Raw genomic sequence first — 25,578 nt, 5'->3', positions numbered from 1 at the left:
GGTGCTACAGGTTACCACCCCACAGGGTTATGAGCCAATCATAGATCACCAGGTTGTCGGAACTGTTCTGGGCTCACAGAATGAAACAGGAAGGCTGAACTTATCATCTCTACATGGACATGCTGGAAGCCATTTTGTTCTGTATATTCTATTTCATGGTTTCTGAACACAGATTCTAAGAGCATTCCAAGGTGGTTACAGCTTATGTTCCCAGGTTATAAATCTGGGGGGAGGTATGGTGGTATCAGACGGCTACAAGATGAAGACTAGACATGACACCAAGTGGTAAGATAAATGGATGAGTCCATGTCTAGATGGAACAAAGGACACAAGAACTGGTCACAATGATTATTTCCCATGATCCTCTGGAAAGAGTGCATATTATACCTTACATTGTATATGGTGTTATTATTATGTGACAGGAATATCTGATCCAAAAATGTCACTTGTATTATTATTAGTATTACATGAAGTGAATGCTTGCTTACTTATGTCCTCCAGGTTTATATTACTAGATTCCATTTCCACATACATATATTTATATGAAATGGTTTAACAATGAATACATATTGATATATTGGGGATATTGATAAACTCCCATGGCTTTAAGTACCATCTCTATGCTGATGACACACAAATCTATCTTTCTACTCCTCACCTCACCCCTTCAGTCTCCTCCTCACATTGCCCCCTCAGTCTCCTCCTCACCTCACCCCTTCAGTCTCTTCCTCACCCCACCCCTTCAGTCTCCTCCTCACCTCACCCCTTCAGTCTCCTCCTCACCTCACCCCTTCAGTCTCCACTCGCATTACTAACCTACTAAGTGACATATTGGCATGGATGTCACTCCACTTCCTCAAACTCAATCTTTCCAAAACTGAGCTCCAGCCCATGCCCCCTCCCCTGACTTCCCCATCGAGATCAATAATACAATCATCAGTCCCTCCCCTCATGCCAGGGTACTAGGTGTAATCCTAGACTCCCATCTGTCCTTTCACCCCCAAATCCAATCGCTGTCAAAATCTTGTAAACTTCACCTTTCACCTCTGCAACATCTCCAAGAGATGCCCATTCTTAACTTTTGAAACTACTAAGCAACTTATTCCCTCCCTGGTTATATCTCGCCTTGACTATTGTAACTCCCTCCTCATTGGCCGACCTCATCGCAGGCTATCCCCTCTTCAGTCTATCATGAATGCTGCTGCCAGACTCATCCACCTTACTAACCATTCTGTATCTGCCACCCCTCTCTGCCAATCCCTCCACCGGCCTCCACTCAGTGTCCTCCATCCCTCTCTGCCAATCCCTCCACCGGCCCCCACTCAGTGTTCTCCATCCCTCTCTACCAATCCCTCCACTGGCCTCCAGTCAGTGTCCTCCACCCCTCTCTGCCAATCCCTCCACTGGCCTCCATTCAGTGTCCTCCACCCCTCTCTGTCAATCACTCCACTGGCCTCCATTCTGTGTCCTCCACCCCTCTCTGCCAATCACTCCACTGGCCTCCATTCTGTGTCCTCCACCCCTCTCTGCCAATCCCTCCACTGGTTTCCCATTGCCCAACAAATAAAATTAAAAACACTAACAATAACATAAAAAGCCATTTATAACTCTGCCCCAAAGTACATCACCGATCTTGTCTCCAAATATCACCCAAACCGTCCTCTCCACTACGCATATGACCTCCTGCTCTCTAGCTCCCTTGTCTCCTCCTCCCATACTCATCTACAAGACTTCTCCAGAGCTTTCCCCATCCTCTGAAACTCTCTACCACAATTTATCAGACTATCACCTACTCTGCTCACTTTTAAGCAATCTCTGAAAACCCATCTCTTCAGGGAAGCCTATCCTGCCCTCAGCCAATAATGGAATCTTCTTCTCCTCCTACCAGTCCATCCCCCACAGTTACTACCTTTTGTACCACTAGCCCCTCCCTCTTAGATTGTAAGCTCCGAGGATCAGGGCCCTCCTATCCATCTTGTATTGATCTGTATTGTTGCTGTATTGCCTTCTATTATATTGTAAAGCACTGTTGGCTCTATATAAATCCTGTATAATAATAATAATATTCTGTTTGTAACATTATAAAGTATCAGTTTGAGTTCATTGTATGACAACGTTGTTATGTTACAGAAGACGTGAGATAAGAAGTCTCAGTATAATGACCTCATCTTTTTGTAGGATATTTAGGTAGATTTCTCTTCTCCAGAATCACTTAATACATTATTTGCAGTGACGTTGGTACAAGTTTGTCTGAAACCAAACCGTCAGAAAAGCCGTTATCTGGTAATGTAGTGATGTCCTTACTAGCCAAGGTTAAAGGTCAACCCTTGTCATGTTCCAGAAGACCCAAATCCTTCCCAATCCTATACTGCCCCCTTCAGGTCATTGAAATCTTTATATAGAGAAATGACACCTAGTCTGAGGTCATTGTGAGGAGAGATAAGCTTTGCCCGCCTAGGTTTTATTTGGAGGGATAAAAGTAAGAGACGGACAGAGAAGAGGACACACATCACAAAACAAGACCTCACAAGACAGGAGACAAGGGGCAACAGACGGACACAGACACCCCCTGAAGTGAGCGCACTGAAAGCTGACATCACTGACACCATACAGTCCATATTGGGAACTAGAACTTTCATTTTCCTCAGATAACTTGTACTCCCCTTATATCTCCAGATACATTGTTTAGTCCGATAACGGTTCTGGTGAGCACAGGAGGGGATGTGACGTCATTTTACCTGCAGTATAAATTATTATCATTTCACTCCTCTGGGGAAGATTGATTTTACATATCCCTGAAGCTGATTCTGGCTTCTAGTCAATGGTTTATCCGGATGTATACAGTATATATATGACAAGGTAGACTACTTCATGTAACATTACATCTTCATCTCAGATTGTAAGCGGATTGGATTGGCCTGTGTATGGGATTCCAGATCAAGTCATGGCAAGGTACACGTTGAGCGTTGAATATCTGGATGTAGAGAGATCACGGGGGATTTGTATATCTGTTGTCACATGTTGCTGAGTTACTGATTTCTTACATGACATTTCCAGACAGTTGGATGTAATTCATTAATATTTGGAAGTAATTGCTGGCTTGTATTTCTCCCCATTATTGTGGATTAGATCATTGTACTGTCATCTTGTATTGTTTATTATTTATCATCACCTATTATATTTCATCCCCATTTTGTACTGATTTATATTATTAATAAATATATATTTTTGCACATTATTGTGTTTTATTTCATCTTCCAATTATCACAAATACAGAACTGGGATGTCGGTTACTTTGTGAGAATTAGTAGGGAATCTCCTTCATTCCAGATCCCGCCTGTTTCCATGAATTGTATACGGATTATTTCCTCACAGATAAAGTTCTGACATATTTCGGAGATCCCACCAAGATTTGCCTACATTTGAAACAGATAGAAAAATATAATGGTGCAAGTATAGATATTTTATAGTCATTTTCTTGGTTCTGAAAGCGCTGTTGTCAGTTACAAATACAGAAAATGTGTGATGTGAGAAGTGTTCCTAGTAGATGTAGCCATTCTGGTGCCGAATCTGAAGCTATTCTGAGTCAGAGAGATGTCAGAGAATTGGTGACATTTCAGGGGATGTCTTTTGTGAAAGATAAGTTGGACATTAAGCAGGATATGAATGATTGGGTGACTGAAATGTGGAGTAGGATTCCAGGGTATACAAATGATATCTGCTCTGAGGATTCACGTGTTGCTGGCTATCTGTATATAATAGCTGAGGATAAAACAAAGAAAGAAAAAGAAACACGGCTGCATAAATCTCGGCCAGAATTTCTTGATGTCATTTTTGAATTGGCAGAACAATTAAATAAAGTAAAATTGGATATCAGGCCAGAGGCTGAGAATGTTAAACACTTACAGAGAAAACTCCATGAGATAGAAACTCAATCTACAAACATTTCTGCTGAGATGGAGCAATTGTCAGATAAAATGTTCAATTTTAAGAAAATTATTTGCAAAATAAAGAATTGATCGCTTCTTTAACCACTTCCAGTCCGGACACTTTCCTTCCTGTCCAGGCCAGTTTTCAGCTTTCAGCACTGTTACACTTTGAATGACAATTGCACGGTCATGCAACACTGTACCCATATGAATTTTTTAGCATTTATTTTAGAAAGATAAAGCTTTAATTTTGTGGTATTTATTTTTTTGCTGTATAAATTAAAAAGTCCAAAAATTTTGAAAAAATATTTTTTCTTATACAATTTTGCAAATAAATAATATTTCATCATAAACCTTTGCCAAAATGTATTCCGTTATCTTTTTAGTAAAAAAAAAAAACCCAAATTAGTGTATAACCAAAAATTATAATTTAAAAAAAAATGTTTTTTAGAATATTATTTATGTGTTTTTTAACCTACTGTCACCCTAGCAGTACAGTGTCACCATGGTGACACTGTACTACTTGTGGGGGATGATGAAGATTTTTTTTTTACACCCATTAAGGCTGTAAAAGCAATCATTTCTCCTTCACTCTGGCTGCATTCTTGCAGCCATTGATAAATACTGTGTGAGCTGTGATTGGTCACAGGTTGTCACATGGTACAAGGCTGTTGTGAATAGCCCTGTACTATGTGACCTCTGTGATCATTCACAGATTTCACACGTAGTAAGCAATGATGTCAGAAGTGACATCTTGCTTACTACTCTGCATGTGATCACTGATTGGCCAATCAGTGATCACATAACAGAAAAAAGAATAATTAACGAGCGCTTGGAGATGTATAAAAAGCAGCTGGCATGAAAGGCACAAACCTCAAACCTTCACACTAAGACAATATTGCATGCAGCGCTATAAAAAGTATAAAATAACATATACAGTAATAAGTGATGGACTACTAGTGCTTAGTAGTGATTTATAAGTGTCCACATAGTATAATGCAGTAGCATGCGCGTGGAACAGTATATATAGGTTTGTCCGGCTAGTGCTCGCTCCCTTTGATAACGTGCTCGTCCGCACGAAACGCGTCAGGGTGGAGCCTAGCCGGTGACGTCACGCCGTTCCGTACCTCGTGGAGGCCGGCGCCCTTCTTTGAATCTGGGAAATCCTGTGAGTGACCTGTGTTTACATTATCTTCAATAAAGAACCTTTTTGGAACATACTACACTATCAGTATTTTTTGGGGTGGGCTTTCTGGTCAAGCCCCCCCTCTCTTAAGGTGGATACTTCATATGAGTGCCCTGGTTAAGGAACCTGGATTAGCCCTATAAAGGTTTCTGGATGTCGGGAATCCCCCTGCTGGCCAAGAAGTGACAGAGTGACAGCTTGCCAGATGATCCATACAGGTTCAACTTTTCTGGGACCAGGAGTGGTCTGACAACTCAAATGCGCATATTATGCGCTTTCTGGTGAGTGCATAGTATTAAACACTTCACAGCACGGAGTTCATCACGTCCTGCACAGTTTATTGGGACTACTGCATTATACTATGTGGACACTTATAAATCACTACTAAGCACTAGTAGTCCATCACTTATTACTGTATATGTTATTTTAATCAGTGATCACATGATTGGGACCTCACACAGAGATCCCGTACGACGATCGGTGTTCCACTGTGTCTGGAGGACGCAACGGGCACCGGATTGCGTTGCTCCCGGGGAGCACGCACAAGCAGGGGGTGGGGAGGCTGTTTATAAACAGCCACCTGCCCCTGAACTGCCTGTTCTGTCTCTCCAATCTAAGCATTGATAGTGTGATCTCTGTAACTTACAGTTGTGATGAGATAGCTATAACTTCAACCTCAGCTGGATACCACAGTCAGTGACTCAATCGATAAGACATCTTGCAGATCTTGTGAAGTTTATTCCATAAACTGAGAGAATCTTACAACAATGAACATTCGATAGGTCAAAAGATCATAATGTTTCCTGCTCCATGCCATGAGGCTAGAGCTGCAATGCAATCCTGGGAAAGAGGGAGGGCTATCTATACAACATTAACTAAACCAAAGGAAAGGAAAGAGCAGAGAAAAAATATAGAAAACACTTAAAGGCATATGGCAGTCATGTGAAACATGACACTGCCACCATCCGGCTGTTTATATACAACGGCCAGACGGGAGATGGTTAAGAATCTAGATCAGATCTCTGAGGATTTGTCTGACTGTAAAGGGATAAAATCAACTTTAGAAATGAGAATGTGAAAAGCTGAGCATTGCGAATCCCATCTCCAGCATGAGGTAGATGGCCAAAACCGCGCAAATCAGCAATTGGTACCGGAGACACAGGAGCTAAAAGCCAGCAGTACAAGGGTTAAACCTTCTACTTGGCAGACTACAAATGTCATTGAACCCTTTAGCAGCTCACACCCAGACCATTCTATGAGGCCTAAAATTGTAATCCCATTAAAATCAGAGGCTTCAGAATCTGAGAGTAACTACAGTGACCCCCCAGATGAGGATGAAATGCCTTCCAGTAGGGAACATTATCTTCCTAAATTAAGACCCATCTCACTTCATAAACACCCCAAAAGTGAGAGAAAATCCCAGAGGCCTGTGTATGATACCACCAAAGTGATACCATTCCTAACAGAAACTGTGGGCCTCTTTACTAAGAAAGGATCCCTTCTATAATTGATCACACAGAAACCTACGAGGAGGCGATGATGACCCGAAGTTTGAATTCTGACAAACAGAAAACTGAATTTGTCCCATGGGTGTCTCAGCCAAAGCGCAGGAATTTCTTGACTTGCCTCAGAGACACGGGTGTAATAAGATGGTCTGAAGTGGTATCAGAAATAAATGCAGAATTTGGTCCCTACCGCTCAGCTACTGCTGATAAAAGAGACATTTTGACTTTAAAATGTCGGCCAAATCAAAGTCCCCGAGAGTTTTTGTCCATTCTCAAGAATGCCTACAGCCTGGCTGAAAAAGATCCTGATTATGACAGCCCTGAATGTGTCCAATTGTTTTATGATGCTTTGCCAAATAAAAAAGAAATGATTTTGGCCCGAGATTACAATCCCAGAAAAACTCTGGATTGGCTACTGACAGAGAGGACCGCCCTCTACGCTGGATTACAGCATGGGGAAGAGTCTCAGGGCAGGAGATTTACAAAGCCCACAGAAAACATAGCTGAGACTCAGATTAAAAAGGATCCCAGAAAGTTTGAATCCTCAAAAAGGAGTTATGCTGAAGTTGTTGAAGCTCCAGACCTCTCAGTCAGAAGAAGTCTAAACCCAATCTGGATTTCACGAAGGTCCCCGTCATTGACAACTCAGACAAAAAGCATCAATTTACTAAGCGACAGGAGAAATCAGGGAGGTTATTACCGGAATTACAGGTCCAACCAGAAAAAGGTCCAATCTGGTTCTGAAACAGAACGTTCTGTCAGATCCCAGACATCCAATTCCAAAACTCCAAACCCAAAAGTCCATTGGAAAAGTAGAAGTAATCTATATGAAGCCTGGAGCAGATGCAGGTCAGTTCAGTGTATTAGCAGAACAAATGGGGAAATAACCAATTTCTTCACTGCTAACACTAAGAATCCTTTTTTCGGGAATCCCAATCCTGCAGAAAATCGTCCTCAGTAGGAAGCAGGAATGAACAGGTTAAAGCATCAAACAATGATAATGCCTGTAATGTCCCGATAAACAAGAGAGCACAAATGAAGCCAAGTGTCTGTATGTGTGAGAAGGATTGAACCTGTCCTATGCCAAAAGGTAAGGGGGGGGCAGAATGTTTGTGTTTCTGTATTACAGCCCACAGAATCCTCCACAATGAAAACGTGACAAGCCGTCCAAGGAGCTTCCATGTGAAGAAGAAGGGGGGGTCAGCGGATGAGACAAAGCATAAAGACACCTTCACTTCTCCCCCAAGGTACCTCTGCCCATTACAGGACATTGACAAAAGGTATTCCATTGAAGTGGAATGACATCATCATTTACCAAAGATCACGGCTTTATTAGACACGGGGAGCCAAGCAACTATTAGAACTCAGAAAGATTTCCAACAAATCCAAGACTTCTCTTCAGGGAAATATAAAGGTGAAAAGTTTCCCAGCAAAACCTGTGAGTGTATCCGGTACAGCCATGAAGGTATCAGGTACGGCTTGGCTACATTTCATAGTGGGAAATAAAAGAATCTGCCATCCCACACTGCTAGTTGGTTTGCCCTATGACCCCTAATTATTGCTATAGATCTCCTTCAGAGATGAAACCCTGTCATTGATTTTATCAGTGAGGTTATATGGTCACAGGTCAATGTGCCAATTAATTATGAGCACTCCCAATCCTATCACAATCCGTGTAACTGCCACGTGATGGAGGAAAGACCGGACTCTATTGAGGTCCATTTCAGGAACAGCCAAATTCCAGATGTTTCCTTCTTACAGGCAACACCTACCTCCACCTTATGTGGACATGAGGAGAACACCATATGTGTGTCCCCTGAAAGAGTCAGAGATGTCTGCCTGGAAGGGGACGTTCTATTCACCTCCATAGAGAAGATACTGACTCTACTGGGTTCAGTAATCATACACAATTCCTAGCAAGGATTGGAAAGGTGAAGGAGGATGTGTTCTTTCCCTTCAAAGTCAATGACCTGGGAAGAACTAAAAAGGCTAAACTGGCTTTACACCGGGAAATAGTTACATTAGTAGAGATCTACTAAAACAAATGTCTAATCCTAAAGTAGTCAGGTATCCCAACCCTCAGGATAACTGGATCCATGATCTGGATAATGACTCCAAAAGTCATAATATTATTGCCAAATGCATGTTATCCATTTCAGTTGGGGGTAAAACGGCCAATCATTTATTCCTGGTAATCAATGAGCCCCGGTATCAGATTTACATTGACAATGATCTAGTGCATCACTTTGCCATTCACTCGGATCTGATAAATTCCACATTGTGGACCAGATTAAAGGGGATCTATGTAAATTTATAGATGAACATGAAGCCCTTAAATCATCCCAGATAGTGCCATATGCAGGAAACATATCAGTACCACATGATGTACCTATACAGGTACAAAAAGGACAAAAAGAATCCTGATGCGTTTATATGTCTCTCAAATAAGATGCAACATTCAAGAATTTTGGTAAATCGTACACCAATGGTGAATATCCAGCCATTGAAAACCCAAATAATTATTAATAATGGAGCCCCAAATGAAATCTCTTTGCCCCAAAACATTATAGTTGGTTTGGCTTTAGATTTAGTGCTGGATTGTGCCCAAGGTTATTGGACAGTCAGGATAAGTCCTGGAGACCAATGCAGACTGGCCTTCACCTTGGATAAAGAACAATATACCTGGACCCGTATGTCTTTAGGTTACATAAACTCAGGCCATGAATTTGCTGGTTCTTACATAAGGCCATGCCTGATGCTGCAGAGAGAGGACATGTAACATATGTGGATGATATTTTATTGAAAAGTACTTCTGTTGAAAAGCATATCCAAAACATGAGACGTGCTAAATCAGCTGAGAGAGGCAGGTGTTACAATGTCATTACAGAAAGCCCAATGGTGCCGTACCAAAGTCACCTTCCTTGGACATGAAGTGACCTCTGAAGGCCTAAATCCACAAAAGAAGAAAGTGGAGGCTGTTGTGATGGAAGCGTAGGCAGGACAGGACAGACAAAGAAGATGGTAAACACACAAAGCTTTATTGAACTAAGGAAGGCACTCAATCAGGGCAGGAAGGTAGCATCCAGGTACCCAAAAAGGGGAAGAGAGGGGAGGAGCCCAAAATAATTGTAATACAGCCCACAATAGAGCACTTCGGGTAGCGATGGCCCAAACACTCAGGGGGCAGTCCAGGTAGCTATAATCTGGGCATGCAATGGGGCAGTTCAGGCAAGGGTAATCCGAGCACACAATAAGGACAGTTTGGGCAAGGGTAAGTTGGGCACACAATAGGGGCAGTTCATGGCACTCCGCAACATGCAGCTTCTACGGACACTCACAGTAAGTGGCTTGCGGATACTCAGCAGCAGGCGGCTTCTAGGGACACTCACGGAAGCAGGCTTATGGGGACTCAATGGTGTCTTGTCTGTGGAGTCTGACCTCAGCACAGCTCCCCCACAGCTCTCTAGGGACAACAGCAGCCTCAAGGGGATTCAGAGGGGTCTTGGCTGTGGGGTCTGACCTCAGCTCAGCCCTCACACAGCTATCTTGGGACAACAGCAGGCTCATGGGACTCAGCGGGATCTTGGCTGTGGGGTCTGACCTCAGCTCAGCCCTCACACAGCTCTCTAGGGACAACAGCGATCAGCGGAAACTCAGCATCTAGGGAGGGTAATGGAGGGGCTCTCAGACAGTCCCGGTAGGGAGAAATAAGGGGGGGGAGTTCACGGACAGTCCAGGCAGGGGAAACGGGGGTATGGACACTCACAGTTCTGGCCGGGGTTCTTTCTCTAGCTGCCAGCGGTCGTTAACAGGCCACGACAACCCTCAGTACATGGCAGGTAATCCACAAAGCAGGTAGTTCTGACACACAGCAGCAGTGGGTGATCCTGGCCCCAGCATATTAGGCAGCGTATTGTGGGGCCCACAGCAGATATTTCTGGTGCATGGCAGCAGTGGGTGATCCTGGCCCTGGTGTATTAGGCAGAGTTGCAGTGGGTACCGGCTGTGGGGGTCTGGCCACAGCTCAGACCCCTCACAGCACCCTGTCCTGAGTGGGGGATGAACACACACCCACCTGGGTCCTGCGCCGGCCTTCTTAAGCGAGTGCAAGACACTTCCTGGTTGCTCTGGCAACGGCCGGTCCAGCGTCGGGTTGCTGGGGCAACGAGACACGCCCCTTACTCTGGCCGCACTTTCAGGAGTGCAACATTTGTCTCTGGTGGGTGCAGAGCTCGGGAAGCCTCGTGCCCATGCTGCGCCCACCGGGGGGCATGTGGAGACAGGTCGGCAGTACTGCGCTGGAACACCCGGCGGGTGGTCACTTTCCCCCCATCCTGCGCAGCCTTTCTTTAAAGGGTACATCAGGATGTGAAGAGGTGACAAGAGGCGGGGGGAGAGGTGCCACTTCTCATCCTATGCAGAGGGTGAGGGGACACAGGGGAGACACAGGCACCGGGGGGGTGGCAGAAGAGGAGCAGGCACTCCGTGACAGATGTGATGAAGTGTAAAACACCCCCCAACATCAGTGACGTGAGATCATTTGTGGGTGTGATGAATTACTCACGTACGTTTATTGATGACTAGGCAGAAATCAGGAAACCTTTATTGACATTACTAAAGAAGAATATACCATGGACATGGGGGGGGCTCAGGAGCGAGCCATGAATGAGCTGACAAGGAAACTCACCCAAGCCCCGTGCCTGGTTTATCCAGGAGGAGGAAAACCCTTCTATCTGGGAACTGGATTCACAAACCTCAGTATCAATGCTGTACTGGATCAAATACAAGACAATCTGAACCAATCATTGCCTATGCCAGTAATTCCCTGTCACCTGTACACATCAAATCCAATGACTGTGAGAAAGCATTACTAGCCACAGTCTGGGTCCTTCAAAACTGTAAAAGTTACATTCAGGGTGAGGAAATAATAATATAACTGAACATCAATGTTTTTTGGCATCTAAATAAGCACTTCTTTGTTTTTTCTTAATGCACTACGTCTCTAAGCTCTCTTTTAATAAGATGCTGGAGATAAAAAATGCAAAATGTTTACTATTGTTATTTATGTTTTTTGGCCATCAAAAGAGGCACTTTTTTCTTTTTTCTTAATGCCGCACTTCTCTAAGGTCTCTGCTGGAGATAAAAAATACAACGTTTACAGTAATTATTATTCCATGTTTTTTGGCATCAAAATAAGCATTTTTTCTTATGTTATACTTCTGTAAACTAAACTTACATCCTTTAAAAGAGACTTTACTGCAGTTACTAAAGATGCAGGAGATAAACAAAAAAATACAAAATGTTCACTCCAGGTTTAAAGCTGTAAAACTTGATATTTTGATTGCACCCGATTGCTATTAAGCTATTGCTGTGATGTTTAAATTGACATAATAAAGTTATAATTGCAGTTTTTTTATATTTTGGACTCTTTATTCTAAAGAAAAATGTAATTTTATAAGCTTTAAGGGGGTGTGGTTGGGGGCAGGGCTAGGGACAGGGTTGGGGGATGGGCTGGGGGTGGGGTTGGAGGTGGACCTGGGCAAGGTTGGGTGGGGCAACTGGTGGAGAGTAAGGTTTGTGCCTGGCTAGTAGGTCTAGACTCAAAATGGTTTATCCGGATGTATACAGTATATATATGACAAGGCAGACTACTTCATGTAACATTACATCTTCATCTCAGATTGTAAGCGGATTGGATTGGCCTGTGTATGGGATTCCAGATCAAGTCATGACAAGGTACACGTTGAGCGTTGAATATCTGGGTGTAGAGAGATCACGGGGGGGATTTGTATATCTGTTGTCACATGTTGCTGAGTTACTGATTTCTTACACGACATTTCCAGACAGTTGGATGTAATTCATTAATATTTGGCAGTAATTGCTGGCTTGTATTTCTCCCCATTATTGTGGATTAGATCATTGTACTGTTATCTTGTATTGTTTATTATTTATCATCACCTATTAGATTTCATCCCCATTTTGTACTGATTTATATTATTAATAAATATATATTTTTGCACATTATTGCTTTTTATTTTGTCTTCCAATTATCACAAATACAGAACTGGGATGTCGGTTACTTTGTGAGAATTAGTAGGGAATCTCCTTCATTCCAGATCCCGCCTGTTTCCATGAATTGTATACGGATTATTTTCTCACAGATAAAGTTCTGACAATTTGTACCGTTCTGGTGTTTTTGATCCTCAGAAATGAGATCTGCCGTCATCAGACATGATGGATTTTCAGACATCTCTCCCATAGTTTGTAGACTCTATAACTCTCCTACACACTGAATCATAGACACTGATTGGGGTTATTGTACCCAAGAAATGGCGCAGAATACACCTTTGTCTACATTTATAAGGAAAGACCATTTATTTGTAAAAACAAGAAACAAGCAAAATTGGTAAAAAGTGGTGTTTAATACCACCAAAATAAATATCTATTTGTGTGAAAAAATTACAAAAATATAATTTGGGTACAATGTTGCATGACTGTGTAATTGTCATTCAAAGTGTGAGAGTGCTGATAGTTACCAGTCGGCCTGGGCAGGAATGGGGTGGAAGTGTCCGGTATACAGGAAGTAGAACCATTTTTTTTTAAAAAGACCTCCAAGTGTTTGTGAAATCTCCCACCACAAAATGTACTCAGCCAATCACAGGGCAGGACTCCATTTTTATTCTTCTCCTGCTATCAATGGCCAACCCGATCCCACACTTCATCCATGTCTTTTGGGGCCTCTGATCTCCTTATGGACTGTTTCTTCCATGATGAAGATCAGCCATGGAGTATATCTGAGGTGTATATCAGGGTGTGCTTCTTCCCCACATGAGAGCTGGGATGTCCAGCAACATTCATCTAGAAGACATTTCCCACACTCAAGGCACTAATACACCTCCAGGGTTGTGTGGGACCCCTGATGTACAGGAAGACAGGACTTCAGTGAGGAACATTTCCCTCACTCAGGACAGGAAAGTGGCTTCTCTCCCGTGTGAGATCTTTGATGTTTATGAAGACTGGACGTCTGTGAAAAACATTTCCCACACTCAGGACAGCAGTACGGCTTCTCCCCTGTGTGAGATCGCTGATGTGTGTAAAGATTGGAAGACTTTGTAAAACATTTCCCGCACTCAGGACAGGAATACGGCTTCTCCCCCGTGTGAGATCTCTGATGCTTGTTAAGATTGGACTTATCTGAAAAACACTTTCCACACTCAGGACAGGAATATGGCTTCTCCCCAGTGTGAGATCTCTGATGTGTGCAAAGACTGGACTTCTGTGAAAAACTTTTCCCACACTCAGGACAGGAATGCAGCTTCTCTCCCGTGTGAGATCTCTGATGTGTGTAAAGACGGGTCTTCCTTGAAAAACATTTCCCGCACTCAGGACAGGAATACGGCTTCTCCCCCGTGTGAGATCTTTTATGCACATTAAGTTTGGATTTAGAACAGAAACCCTTCCCACACTCAGTACAGGAGAAGCTCTTCCCTGTTGGAAGGCCGGCCCGGCCCCGCACAGTCTGAGGTTCCTCAGGATACGAGGAATCCGATGGTCCATCTACACTGGGTGGTGCCGAATGGACATTGGAGGGAGCCGGGTTTTCTCCTGGACTATACTGTGTGGTGTCCTCATCTTCTACTTTCCAGTCTGGAGACAAAGTGAGACAATCCTCGGAGGTTTTCCTCATCTCCCGGCCATGGACTAAAATACAAAGACAAAGATTACTAGACAGGAGCTGATTGGTTCCCCCAAACCAGGACTCCGCCCACATCAGGCAGCTTGGTCTCTGAGGAGCTTACAATTCCACCCTCAAGGGAACTAGGAAATGGCTCCTCTGATCTCCTACCAGGTCATTTCTTTATTCATGGACCTTAGTCAGAGAGTGAGGAAACAACCAGAACTGTCTTTTATAGGAGGGACAGTGATGAGGGGATTATAGGACGAGGGTCCCCACCCCCTCTATCACTCATCATGACAGAGGCATGCCTGTGTTAGCAACATCACAGGAACATATGCCCAGCAATCGTCATTACAGTCATGGATTTTCTCCTGTTGCCCCTTTACTACACTTTCCAGTTCGGAACATTTTTCTTGGTAGGCTATAGCGGCCTCCATGTCTGGGTCAGATTTTTCTGTGCTGGTCAGAGGTCAGGCTCAGAGACCAGTATTTATAGAAGAAGACCAACCAACAGGATAGGTATACAGGTAGGTCACCCTGACAGATGACGTGGGCTCACCTGAGGTGCGGGGTCTAAGCACTAACCAGTATCACCAAAGCTCCAGATGGTGGGTATGGGTTTTGCTGCGTGTTAGTACCAGGTCACAGTTGTAGTAGTCAATAAACAAGCCAAGGGTCAGTAACAAGTGGTTCCAGGTCAGTAGTGAAGGTACAGAAGGTAGCAGGAGAGACAAGGGCAAGATATTGGATGGAGAAGGAACAATAATCTGCCAACCAGGAAGTGCAGAGACATGGCTTAAATCAGGAAGTTCATGGGAGGAGCAAAGAGTTCAAGGTTCAGCAGAAAACACAGCAATGGATTAAGCAAAGTGCCGTCCATTATATCAGGTAGCTCAGTGCGAAGAGTTACTACCAGACACAGTACAGGTCCTGGGTTCAAGTCCAGGCTCTGACAGGTGTCTACGTTGAGCAGAGGCAATGAATTAATATTTAGCTTCCAGCTGAACCCCAGAATCTCCATAAATCCAGTCTAGATACATAAATTGTGTCTGCAGCACAGAGAAGGAAGATTATCCGAGAGAAATCCAGGAATACAGGACGGGGAACACAGCTCAGGAAAGTGACCAGGGGATTACAGGCTGATATCACCCAGTCCCCGCCCTACTCTGGACCAATCAGTGAGCAGTATGGGTGGAGGAATGGATTTAGTGTTCATGACCCACCTGTGCTGATCTCTGTAGGAGTGTCCTCCTCTATAAATGTCCCCGTTATTCCATCCTCCTCCATAGACTGCTGATCATCCCTCACATACGCCTCTTCTTCTTCTGATTTCACCTCAACTTTTATATACATCAGATCTTCACTCTAAACCAAGAGAATGAGAAATTTCACCAAATATATAAATATAAGATTACATGAAAAATCCACACATCATCTCCACAAGTCCATGTTCTAGATGCTCCATCCCACCAACCTTGTAATGGTGAGGGATGGTGTGATTTTCCTGTGTGGAATCCCGGGAATACAGAGGACGGGGACATCTCTCTGGTGGGTTCCTGGTATTAGGTGGCTCCATCATATCCTTGTGTCCTTCTGAAAACTCCTCCATCACTCCATACTCCTCATCCTCCTCTTTATACTCTTCTTTAACATCAATATTATCATCCCCGAGGATTCCACTCTGAATATATAATAAAATGACATCAATGGTAACAATGCAGATAATGTACAGATCCTAATGATACTATCAGTGATTGGAGAATGTCCCAGAATTCCCGGCACCGCTCACCTCTCCTGTCAGCAGCTCCATCATCTTCTTGGTGACTTCTAGAATCTTCTGCATGTTGTGTATCTCAGGGTTTAGGGAGTCACATGGAGGCACTGTGATGGTCATATGATCACCTGACTTCAGAAGAGGAAATCTCTGTATTGAGGAACCAATAGGAATATCATGTTAGAATCCCAGAATCCTCCTCACCTCTCCGCTCAGGTCTGTGTTTTATTAATAGAGATGAGAGTGATGTCATGTGACCTCCCAGAATCCTCCTCACCTCTCCGGTCAGGGTTGTGTTTTATTAATAGAGATGAGAGTGATGTCATGTGACCTCCCAGAATCCTCCTCACCTCTCCGGTCAGGTCTGTGTTTAATATTAGAGATGAGAGTGATGTCATGTGACCTCCCAGAATCCTCCACATCTCTCCGGTCAGGTCCGTGTTTTATTAATAGAGATGAGAGTGATGTCATGTGACCTCCCAGAATCCTCCCCACTTCTCAGGTCAGGTCCGTGTTTTATTAATAGAGATGAGAGTGATGTCATGTGACCTCCCAGAATCCTCCTCACCTCTCCGGTCAGGTCTGTGTTTTATTAATAGAGATGAGAGTGATGTCATGTGACCTCCCAGAATCCTCCTCACCTCTCCGGTCAGCAGGTAGATGATCTCCAGGGTGAGGTTTAGTATCTTCTCAGTCATGTGACTCCGGTCCTCCTCCATCCTCATTGGTGCCATCATGTGATCTATACAGGTCTCCTTGTAGACGGATAACTTTGGGAAATGAAAGTAAGAATGATTTGGATGGTATTGGTCACACAATAATAGGATGTGGATGTGAGGGGGGAATAGGAGGGTTGATGGACATTGAAGAACTACTCCCCCCATGGGAACACGTTTAGTCTGGACTGTTTAGTGTTTACTAAATCTTCAAGGTCCCAGGACCCTCTTGTCCTGCTGCATCAGAAATCCCCTTTTCTCTGTTGGGTTTGTTTGGTCTCTGAACTGGTTTTGATGAGTTTTAGATCTGCAGACAAGGAATGATAAATACGATCCTTCCTATGACCTGTTTGCTCTGAGGCAGTGCTGTGAGAATGTTGAATTGCTGATTTTTGGCTGGAGTTGCTGGATAATCAGGATAATTGGCAGAACTCCAGCTGCAAGGCTCCAATCTCCAGCAGCCTGCTGACTGACAGGAGTGATGTCACTGTCACTCTCTTCAGTAAGAGAAGGGATTGGGTAGCAGGAGGATGCTACTGGTGGAGTAGAGAGCTGTGGGGGAGGAGTCTGTTCTCATCTCTTCTATGTGTGGGTAGGAGGAGGACAGCAGGGGGAAGGGTTTGATCTCTTAGTTGCCAAGTATTCTGACATTTCCAGGACATTGTACAGAGGGGCAGTGGATTTTTGAGGTTCTGAATTCTAGTACCGGGCACTGCCAGATTCTGTGTCATAGGAAGGTATTGGACTGTCCGCCCATTAAGCATTAACCTCTTGCCGTCCACCTGCTGTTTATAAACGGCAGGGCGGTGGCAGTCCAGGGTCGGGTTGCCGTTCATAAACGGCACCCGCCTTTTCTAGCTGTGCGCGCTCCCTGGGAGCGCGCGCCACCGCGATCCGGTGCCCGCTGTGTCCTCCGGACACAGTGAAACACCGATTGTCGGACGGGACCTCTGTACGAGGTCCTGATCATGTGATCACTGATTGGCGAATCAGTGATCACATGCAAAGTAGTAAGGAAGATGTCACTTGTGACATCATTGCTTACTATGTGTGAAATCTGTGAATGATCACAGAGGTCACATGGTACAGGGCTATTCACAACAGGCTTGTACCATGTGACAAGCTGTGACCACTCACAGCTCACTCAGTAATTCTCAATGACTGCAAGAATGCAGACAGAGAGAAAGAGAAATGATTGCTTTTACATCCTATATGGGTGTAAAAGCAATCAGTGTAAAAAAAAAAAAAAAAAATCTTCATCACCCTCCACAAGTAGTACAGTGTCACCATGGTGACAGTGTACTGCTAGGGTGACAGTATGTAAAAAAAAAATAAAAATAAAAAATAATAATATAAAAAAATAAAATAAAATGTAAAAAAAAATGTTTAAAAATTATAATTTTTGGTTATAAACTAATTTGGATTTTTTTTTTTTACTAAAAAAATAACGGAATAAATTTTGGCTAAGATTTATGATGAAATATTATTTATTTGCAAAATTTTATTTAAAAAAACACTTTTTTTCAAAATTTTTGAACTTTTTCATTTACATAGTAAAAAAAATAAAAATCCCAGCGGTGAATAAATACCACCAAAATAAAGCTTTATCTGTCTCAAAAAAATGGTAAAAAATTCATATGGGTACAGTGTTGCATGACCGCGCAATTGTTATTCAAAGTGTGATAGCGCTGAAAGCTAAAAATTGCCCTGGACAGGAAGGGGTAAAAGTGTCCGGACAGGAAGTGGTTAATACTATGCAAACAGACCTCCCCAAGGACCAAGTGTCCTTCTTTGTTCTATTTTGTGTCTTGCTATATATTTGTTGACCAGTGAGATGGTGAGGTGAAGAATCCCTACACGTGCTGGCAGGAGTTCTTTAAGGAGGTCAGAAAAGTAAGTGAAGGTGGGGTGGGAGGACCATCAGAGACCAAGAGTTCCTATGAGCCCTAAAGCCCCCTCTTACCTCAGAGCCTTGCAGCCTGAATACCCCCTCAGAGGCCCCCACAGTCCTTCAGCCCCACTAACCTCTCAGAGTTGTTCAGCCCTATTACTTCCTAACAAGCTCCCAAAGTTCTTCAGTTACTCCTCCTCCTCAGAGGTCCCAGAGTCCTTCAGATGCAGGAAACCCTCAGAGGATCCAGAGTTCTTTAGTCCCACTACCTCCTCAGAGACCCCTCAGCTCCTCTACTTCCCTCAGACCCCTCAGTATTTCCCTCCCTCTGACACCAATGATGGAACATATTCTTCATGGCCAGCTGGGGAATGTTTCCTTCCTCCTGAGCAGCAATGTAAGGGGCTCTATGCTCCATACTCCTGACCCCGGCACTCCATCATTGTGTTGGCTGCATAGTGTAATGATTGCCCATTGGCTGCCTGTGTAGTGTCATCATTGTCCTTTGTAGGCCATGTATGGTCAGGATGGTCCTTGTCTTGTCTATTTATTGTCAGTGCTGTTTGTTTAGAGGACCATATTACTAGAATTTATCTCCACAATGAGGAGAATGTTCCGGCCCCGGAAGTGGGGGAATGTTCTGCCCCTGAAGGGGTTCATCTGGGTTCCCACACTATATATGTGTGTATCATCATCTGCTGGAGATAAAAGACATCACAGTGACTATGGAGGAAGAGGACGGACATGACTATGGAGGAAGAGGACGGACGTGACTATGGAGGAAGAGGACGGACGTGACTATGGAGGGAGAGGACGGATGTGACTATGGAGGAAGAGGACGGATGTGACTATGGAGGAAGAGGACGGACGTGACTATGGAGGAAGAGGACGGATGTGACTATGGAGGAAGAGGACGGACGTGGCTATGGAGGAAGAGGACGGACGTGACTATGGAGGAAGAGATAGGACGTGACTATGGAGGAAGAGGACGGACGTGACTATGGAGGAAGAGGACGGACGTGACTATGGAGGAAGAGGACGAACAGGACTATGGAGGAAGAGGACGGACGTGACTATGGAGGAAGAGGACGAACAGGACTATGGAGGAAGAGGACGGACGTGACTATGGAGGAAGAGGACGGACGTGACTATGGAGGAAGAGGACGGACGTGACTATGGAGGAAGAGGACGGACGTGACTATGGAGGAAGAGGACGGACGTGACTATGGAGGAAGAGGACGGACGTGACTATGGAGGAAGAGGACGGACGTGACTATGGAGGAAGAGAAAGGACGTGACTATGGAGGAAGAGGACGGACGTGACTATGGAGGAAGAGGACGGACGTGACTATGGAGGAAGAGGACGGACGTGACTATGGAGGAAGAGGACGGACATGACAGGGGTTACTGGGTGTAAATAGAAAATAATGTCTTATTACCTCCTCTGCTGCCACTTCTGGTAACGTCTCTTCTCTACTTCAAAACCACTTGGAACTTCCTGCCTGACATCACTTCCTGTCTGTACCTGACATCACTTCCTGCCTGTACATGACATCACTTCCTGTCTGTCTTCCATAGAAACTTCCTGTCTGGGTAGATCCCCACCTTGAGGAGCTCAGAGGAACTGCAACCCCAAGAAACATCTGTAAGGCTCTGTTCACACCTTTTTAGTTTGCTTTTTGTTCTTTTCGCAGTTCATTTTGCATTTTTTATGTGTTTTTGATATGTTTGTAAGGGAGAATGTCACCAGCACACCGAGGATCATCAATATGGGTCCAAAGGTTTTAATGAACGATCACATAGTTACTGCAAGGCAATGTTTTGGAGTCTCGCAGGACCCCTTCATCAGGCATGTGACAAAGGGTCCTGCGAGTCTCCGAAACATTGCCTTGCTGTAACTATGTGATCATTCAGTAAAACTTTTGGCCCCATATTGGTGATCCTCGGTGTGCTGGTGACATTTTCCCTCACTGATTCTGTTCGGTTCAGATCGACGGTCGCTGCAGCACCCACTTATACAAACCGCCATTTTTAATGCAGGAACGTTTGGATTGTACACTTGCATTTTGATACCTTTGTGATACCTTTGTGGCACATTTCGTGTTTTGTTCAGTTTTATTTTTTTTTCCAAAGTCATTTTTTTTTGCTGGGCACAATAAAAATGCAAAAATGCACAACCATGCATTTCAGCAAATTCTCCATAGAACTCGGTTGTATCAAAAATGCTGACCCTTTCCAAAAACACAGCAGTTGAAAAAAGCCTAGATGTGAACATGTCCCATAGGAAACCATATTTAATGGACTGGAGTGTGTTTCTGAAAACAAAAAGTACTAAAAAACACATTGGTGTGAACAGCCTGAATAATCACTCCTGTAAAATATCTGCCTTACACGGCTACCAGGGAAACTCAAATATAACACACAAGCAAGAGAAAATATAATTCTAGCTCTTATGTAGCCAATGATTTAACAAAGATATTTTATTACATATAGAAAATACATTAAAACAGATTCCCTCTGAAATCAATCTTTTTGGTGAAGAAAATGTAAAATGATTCTTTAAAGCAGGGCTTGAAAAAGCAGCTCGCCCGCTCGTCAAATACGAAGAGAAATCCTTGTGTGGCGAGCACAGATGGAGCTCCAAGCCTCATTGTGAAGCCGAGTTCCAGTTTCCAACTTCCGGTTTCCGACTTCCGGCTTCTTCTTTGGCACCGTCATTACACTGGCAGTGCCGCTGAGGGGACAGGTGCAGGAGAGGTCTGCTCTCCTCCGCTGGGAGGAGACACCCGCACTCCACTGCCGCGGGGGGTCTCGAGGAGAGGTGAGAGGTCCGCTCTCCCCCGCTGTGGGGGACACGAGGAGAGGCCCGCTCTCCACCACCTTGGGGGAAACGAGGCCCGCTCTCCACTGCCTTAGGGGACACAAGGCCCGCTCTCCACCGCCTTGGGGGACTTGAGGTCCGCTCTCCACTGCCTTGGGGGACATGAGGCCCGCTCTCCACTGCCTTGGGGGGACACAAGGCCCGCTCTCCACCACCTTGGGGGACATGAGGCCCACTCTCTACCACCTTGGGGGACACAAGGCCCGCTCTCCACTGCCTTGGGGGACATGAGGCCCACTCTCTACCACCTTGGGGGACACGAGGCCCGCTCTACACCACCTTGGGGGACACAAGGCCCACTCTCCACTGCCTTGGGGGACATGAGGCCCACTCTCTACCACCTTGGGGGACACGAGGCCCACTCTACACCACCTTGGGGGACATGGAGCCCACTCTACACCGCCTAGGGGCACATGGAGCATGCTCTACATCGCCTTGGGCACACGAGGCCCGCTCTACACTGCCTTGGGGGACATGAGGCCTGCTCTACACTGCCTTGGGGGACATGAGGCCTGCTCTATATTGCCTTGGGGGACACGAGGAGAGGCCCGCTCTACACCGGCGTGGGGGACACGTGAAGGAGAGACCCACCAACACTGCACATCACTACACCCGCCAGCTTAAGGTAAATTACATTAACTAAATTTACATCTTTTATAAGAGACTTTAGTTACTAAAGATGCAGGAGATAAACAAAAAAATACAAAATGTTCACTCCAGGTTTAAAGCTGTAAAACGTGATATTTTGATTGCACCCTATTGCTATTAATCTATTGCTGTGATATTTAAATTGACATAATAAAGCTTTGTTATAATTGCAGTTTTTTATATTTTGGACTCTTTATTCTAAAGAAAAATGTAATTTCATAAGCTTTAAGGGGGTGTGGTTGGGGGCAGGGCTAGGGGCGGGGTTGGGGACAGGCCAGGGGTGTGGTTGGAGGCGGACCTGGACAAGGTTGGGTGGGGCAACTGATGGAGAGTAAGGTTTTTTCCTGGCTAGTAGGTCTAGACTCGAAATTTGTAAGCCCTGCTTTAAAGTATAAAAATATACATCAATCCTCTCATAATGAAAATGTTAAACATAAAGTACAGGGATAGAACAATCCTCAGAAGGGAACATGTAGGATGACAGGAAAGGCTCCTGACTGGTGAGATCCTCCAAACATAATGATGACATCCATGAACTGGAGCGAGCTCGTTGGGGTGATAAAGCCAATCTGGAAACACTGTGTAGACGTTCTCCAAGAACTCAGCACACTCCAGGTGTGGAGAAAGTCTCCAGGTGGGTTTAGCCTGTCATTTATCATAGATACAAACACACTGTAACCGGGATGGATCACTATGCCATTTGCTCTCTTTTTTAGTCTGCTGGCATAGCTATGTCCAAATTCGATAGATCTGTACCTATGATCCGCTGTGCTTTATTTCTCCTCCCGAGACCGACACTTCCTATCCTCCATCCTACAGCCATCATACTACACTGCAGTGTGGATGGGAAGAATACTCTCCATGGTGCAATGATAGAAACTGACCAGAATTCCTGGACACCAAAACACCAATCATATGAATGTGGAACTCTTTGGAGTAATCCTCTTTGGACATACTGCAAAAAGTTCTGCAATGTCTTCTCTTCTCACCTTGGAACTCCTATCTGAAGATATCCACCTGTAAACTTGTACACAAAGGGCATTTACTCTGTCAAAGATCTGCTGAACAACACTTACATACAGTCATGGCCGAAATTGTTGGCACCCTTGATATTTCTCCAGGAAATCATGTATTTCTCACGAAACGTATTGCATTAACACATGTTTTGCTATACACATGTTTATTCCCTTTGTGTGTATTGGGACAAAACAAAAAAAGGGAGGAAAGAAAGCAAATTCGACATAATGTCACACAAACCTCCAAAAATGGGCTGGACAAAAGTATTGGCACCCTTTCACAACTGCGGATAAATAAGAATGTTACAAGCATGTGATGCTCCTGTAAACTCACCTGGGGCAAGTAACAGGTGTGGGCAATATAGAAATCACACCTGAAAGCAGATAAAAAGGAGAGACGTTCACTTAACCTTTGCATTGTGTGTCTGTCTGTGCCACACTAAGCATGGACAACAGAAAGAGGAGACGAGAACTGTCTGAGGACCTGAGAACCAAAATTGTGGCAAAATATCAACAATCTCAAGGTTACAAGTCCATCTCCAGAGAACTAGATTTGCCTTTGTCCACAGTGCGCAACATTATCAAGAAGTTTGCAACCCATGGCACTGTAGCTAATCTCCCTGGTCGTGGACGGATGAGGAAAATTGATGAAAGATTGCAACGCAGAATAGTCCGGATGGTGGATAAGCAGCCCCAAACATGTTCCAAAGACATTCAAGCTGTCCTGCAGGCTCAGGGAGCATCAGTGTCAGCGCGAACTATCCGTCGACATTTAAATGAAATGAAACGCTATGGCAGGAGACCCAGGAGGACCCCACTGCTGACACAGAGACATAAAAAAGCAAGACTACAGTTTGCCAAAATGTACTTGAGTAAGCCAAAAGCCTTCTGGGAAAACGTCTTGTGGACAGATGAGACCAAGATAGAGCTTTTCGGTAAAGCACATCATTCTACTGTTTACCGAAAACGGAATGAGGCCTACAAAGAACAAAACACAGTACCTACGGTAAAATATGGTGGAGGTTCAATGATGTTTTGGGGTTGTTTTGCTGCCTCTGGCACTGGGTGCCTTGACTGTGTGCAAGGCATCATGAAATCTGAGGATTACCAAAGGATTTTGGGTCGCACTGTAGGGCCCAGTGTCAGAAAGCTGGGTTTGCGTCCAAGATCCTGGGTCTTCCAGCAGGACAATGACCCCAAACATACGTCAAAAAGCACTCAGAAATGGATGGCAAAGAAGCGCTGGAGAGTTCTGAAGTGGCCAGCAATGAGCCCAGATCTAAATCCCATTGAACACCTGTGGAGAGATCTTAAAATTGCTGTTGGGAAAAGGTGTCCTTCCAATAAGAGAGACCTGGAGCTGTTTGCAAAGGAAGAGTGGTCCAAAATTCCGGGTGAGAGGTGTCAGAAGCTTATTGATGGTTATAGGAAGCGACTGATTTCAGTTATGTTTTCCAAAGGGTGTGCAACCAAATATTAAGTTAAGGGTGCCAATACTTTTGTCCAGCCCATTTTTGGGGTTTTGTGTGACATTATGTCATATTTGCTTTTCTGCCTCTGTTTTATATTTGTTCCAATACATACAAAGGGAATAAACATGTGTATAGCAAAACATGTGTTAATGCAATACCTTTTTTGTGTGAAATACTTGATTTTCAGGAAAAATATCAAGGGTGCCAACAATTTCGGCCATGACTGTAAGAACGTTTCAGGATCCCAGCCTCACTTATTTTCAGGACCAGAAAGACTTCTACAAATTCCTCAGAATTAGACATATGCTACCTCACCTGCACTGGTGTGAGAACACTCAGCCCATGGGCCTCATAACACTCTTCAACAGCTCTACACCTTCCAGCTCCCATCTCTCTACCTTCTACCACCTACTCCAAAAACAAACTCATACGTCCAAACTCCCAATGATGGAATTCTGGAGCTCTAATTCTCTATCTTTTGAAAAAAAAAACAATATTTTCTCATTTCTGTTATAAAAAATATCCAATTAAGTCAAATTTCATCATAAATTTAGGTCAAAATGTATTTTGCTATATGTCTTTGGTAAAAAAAAAAAAATCCCAGTAACTGCATATTAATTGGTTTGTGTGAAAGGTATAGAACTACAAACTATGGGATAGATACTGGAATTTACAGCTTTTACTTTCTGACTACTCATCACATTTATTGAGGTGCTAAAATACCAGGACAGTACAAACACCCCCAAATGAGCCCTTTTCAGAAAGAAGACACCCTAAGCTATCTGCTGAGAGGCATGTTGAGTCCATGGAAGATTTTTTTTTTCTCTCTTACACAAAATTGTCACTTAAGTGACATATTTCTCACAGAAGCCATGGGTATAT

General features: G+C 44.2%; 2 protein-coding genes across 2 annotated transcripts in view; both read right to left on the bottom strand.

Annotated features, from left to right (window-relative positions):
* The window catches only part of LOC149443977 (uncharacterized), an 85,146-nt gene that overhangs the window by 45,597 nt on the left and 13,971 nt on the right, over window positions 1-25,578 (bottom strand). The gene's annotated exons all lie outside the window — the stretch shown is intronic.
* Window positions 13,024-25,086, bottom strand: LOC149443978 (uncharacterized). The gene is made up of 4 exons (XM_089655089.1): window positions 25,012-25,086; window positions 15,773-15,979; window positions 15,522-15,663; window positions 13,024-14,321 (listed from the first exon to the last, which is right to left on the bottom strand). The coding sequence occupies exons 1-4, from the start codon at window positions 25,084-25,086 to the stop codon at window positions 13,579-13,581; spliced, it is 1,167 nt and encodes a 388-aa protein (XP_089511215.1). The 3' UTR covers window positions 13,024-13,578.

The sequence above is a fragment of the Staurois parvus genome, unplaced genomic scaffold, assembly GCF_062004578.1.
Source record: "Staurois parvus isolate SC_StPar_1 unplaced genomic scaffold, SC_StPar_1.0 ptg000819l, whole genome shotgun sequence".
NCBI lineage: Eukaryota > Metazoa > Chordata > Amphibia > Anura > Ranidae > Staurois > Staurois parvus.
Note: the sequence above shows the minus strand (reverse complement) of the source record. Positions and strands in the feature narration are given on the sequence as shown.

Bases quoted from the DNA above. Each gene is read 5' to 3' on its own strand.
- LOC149443978 (XM_089655089.1), bottom strand. From the start codon at position 25,086: ATGGGAGCTGGAAGGTGTAGAGCTGTTGAAGAGTGTTATGAGGCCCAT. The intron at 15,980-25,011 runs GTGAGGTAGCAT...TTATATATTCAG, and splicing joins GTGTTCTCACACCAGTGCAG to AGTGGAATCCTCGGGGATGA. The intron at 15,664-15,772 runs GTTGGTGGGATG...CTCTTGGTTTAG, and splicing joins CCATCCCTCACCATTACAAG to AGTGAAGATCTGATGTATAT.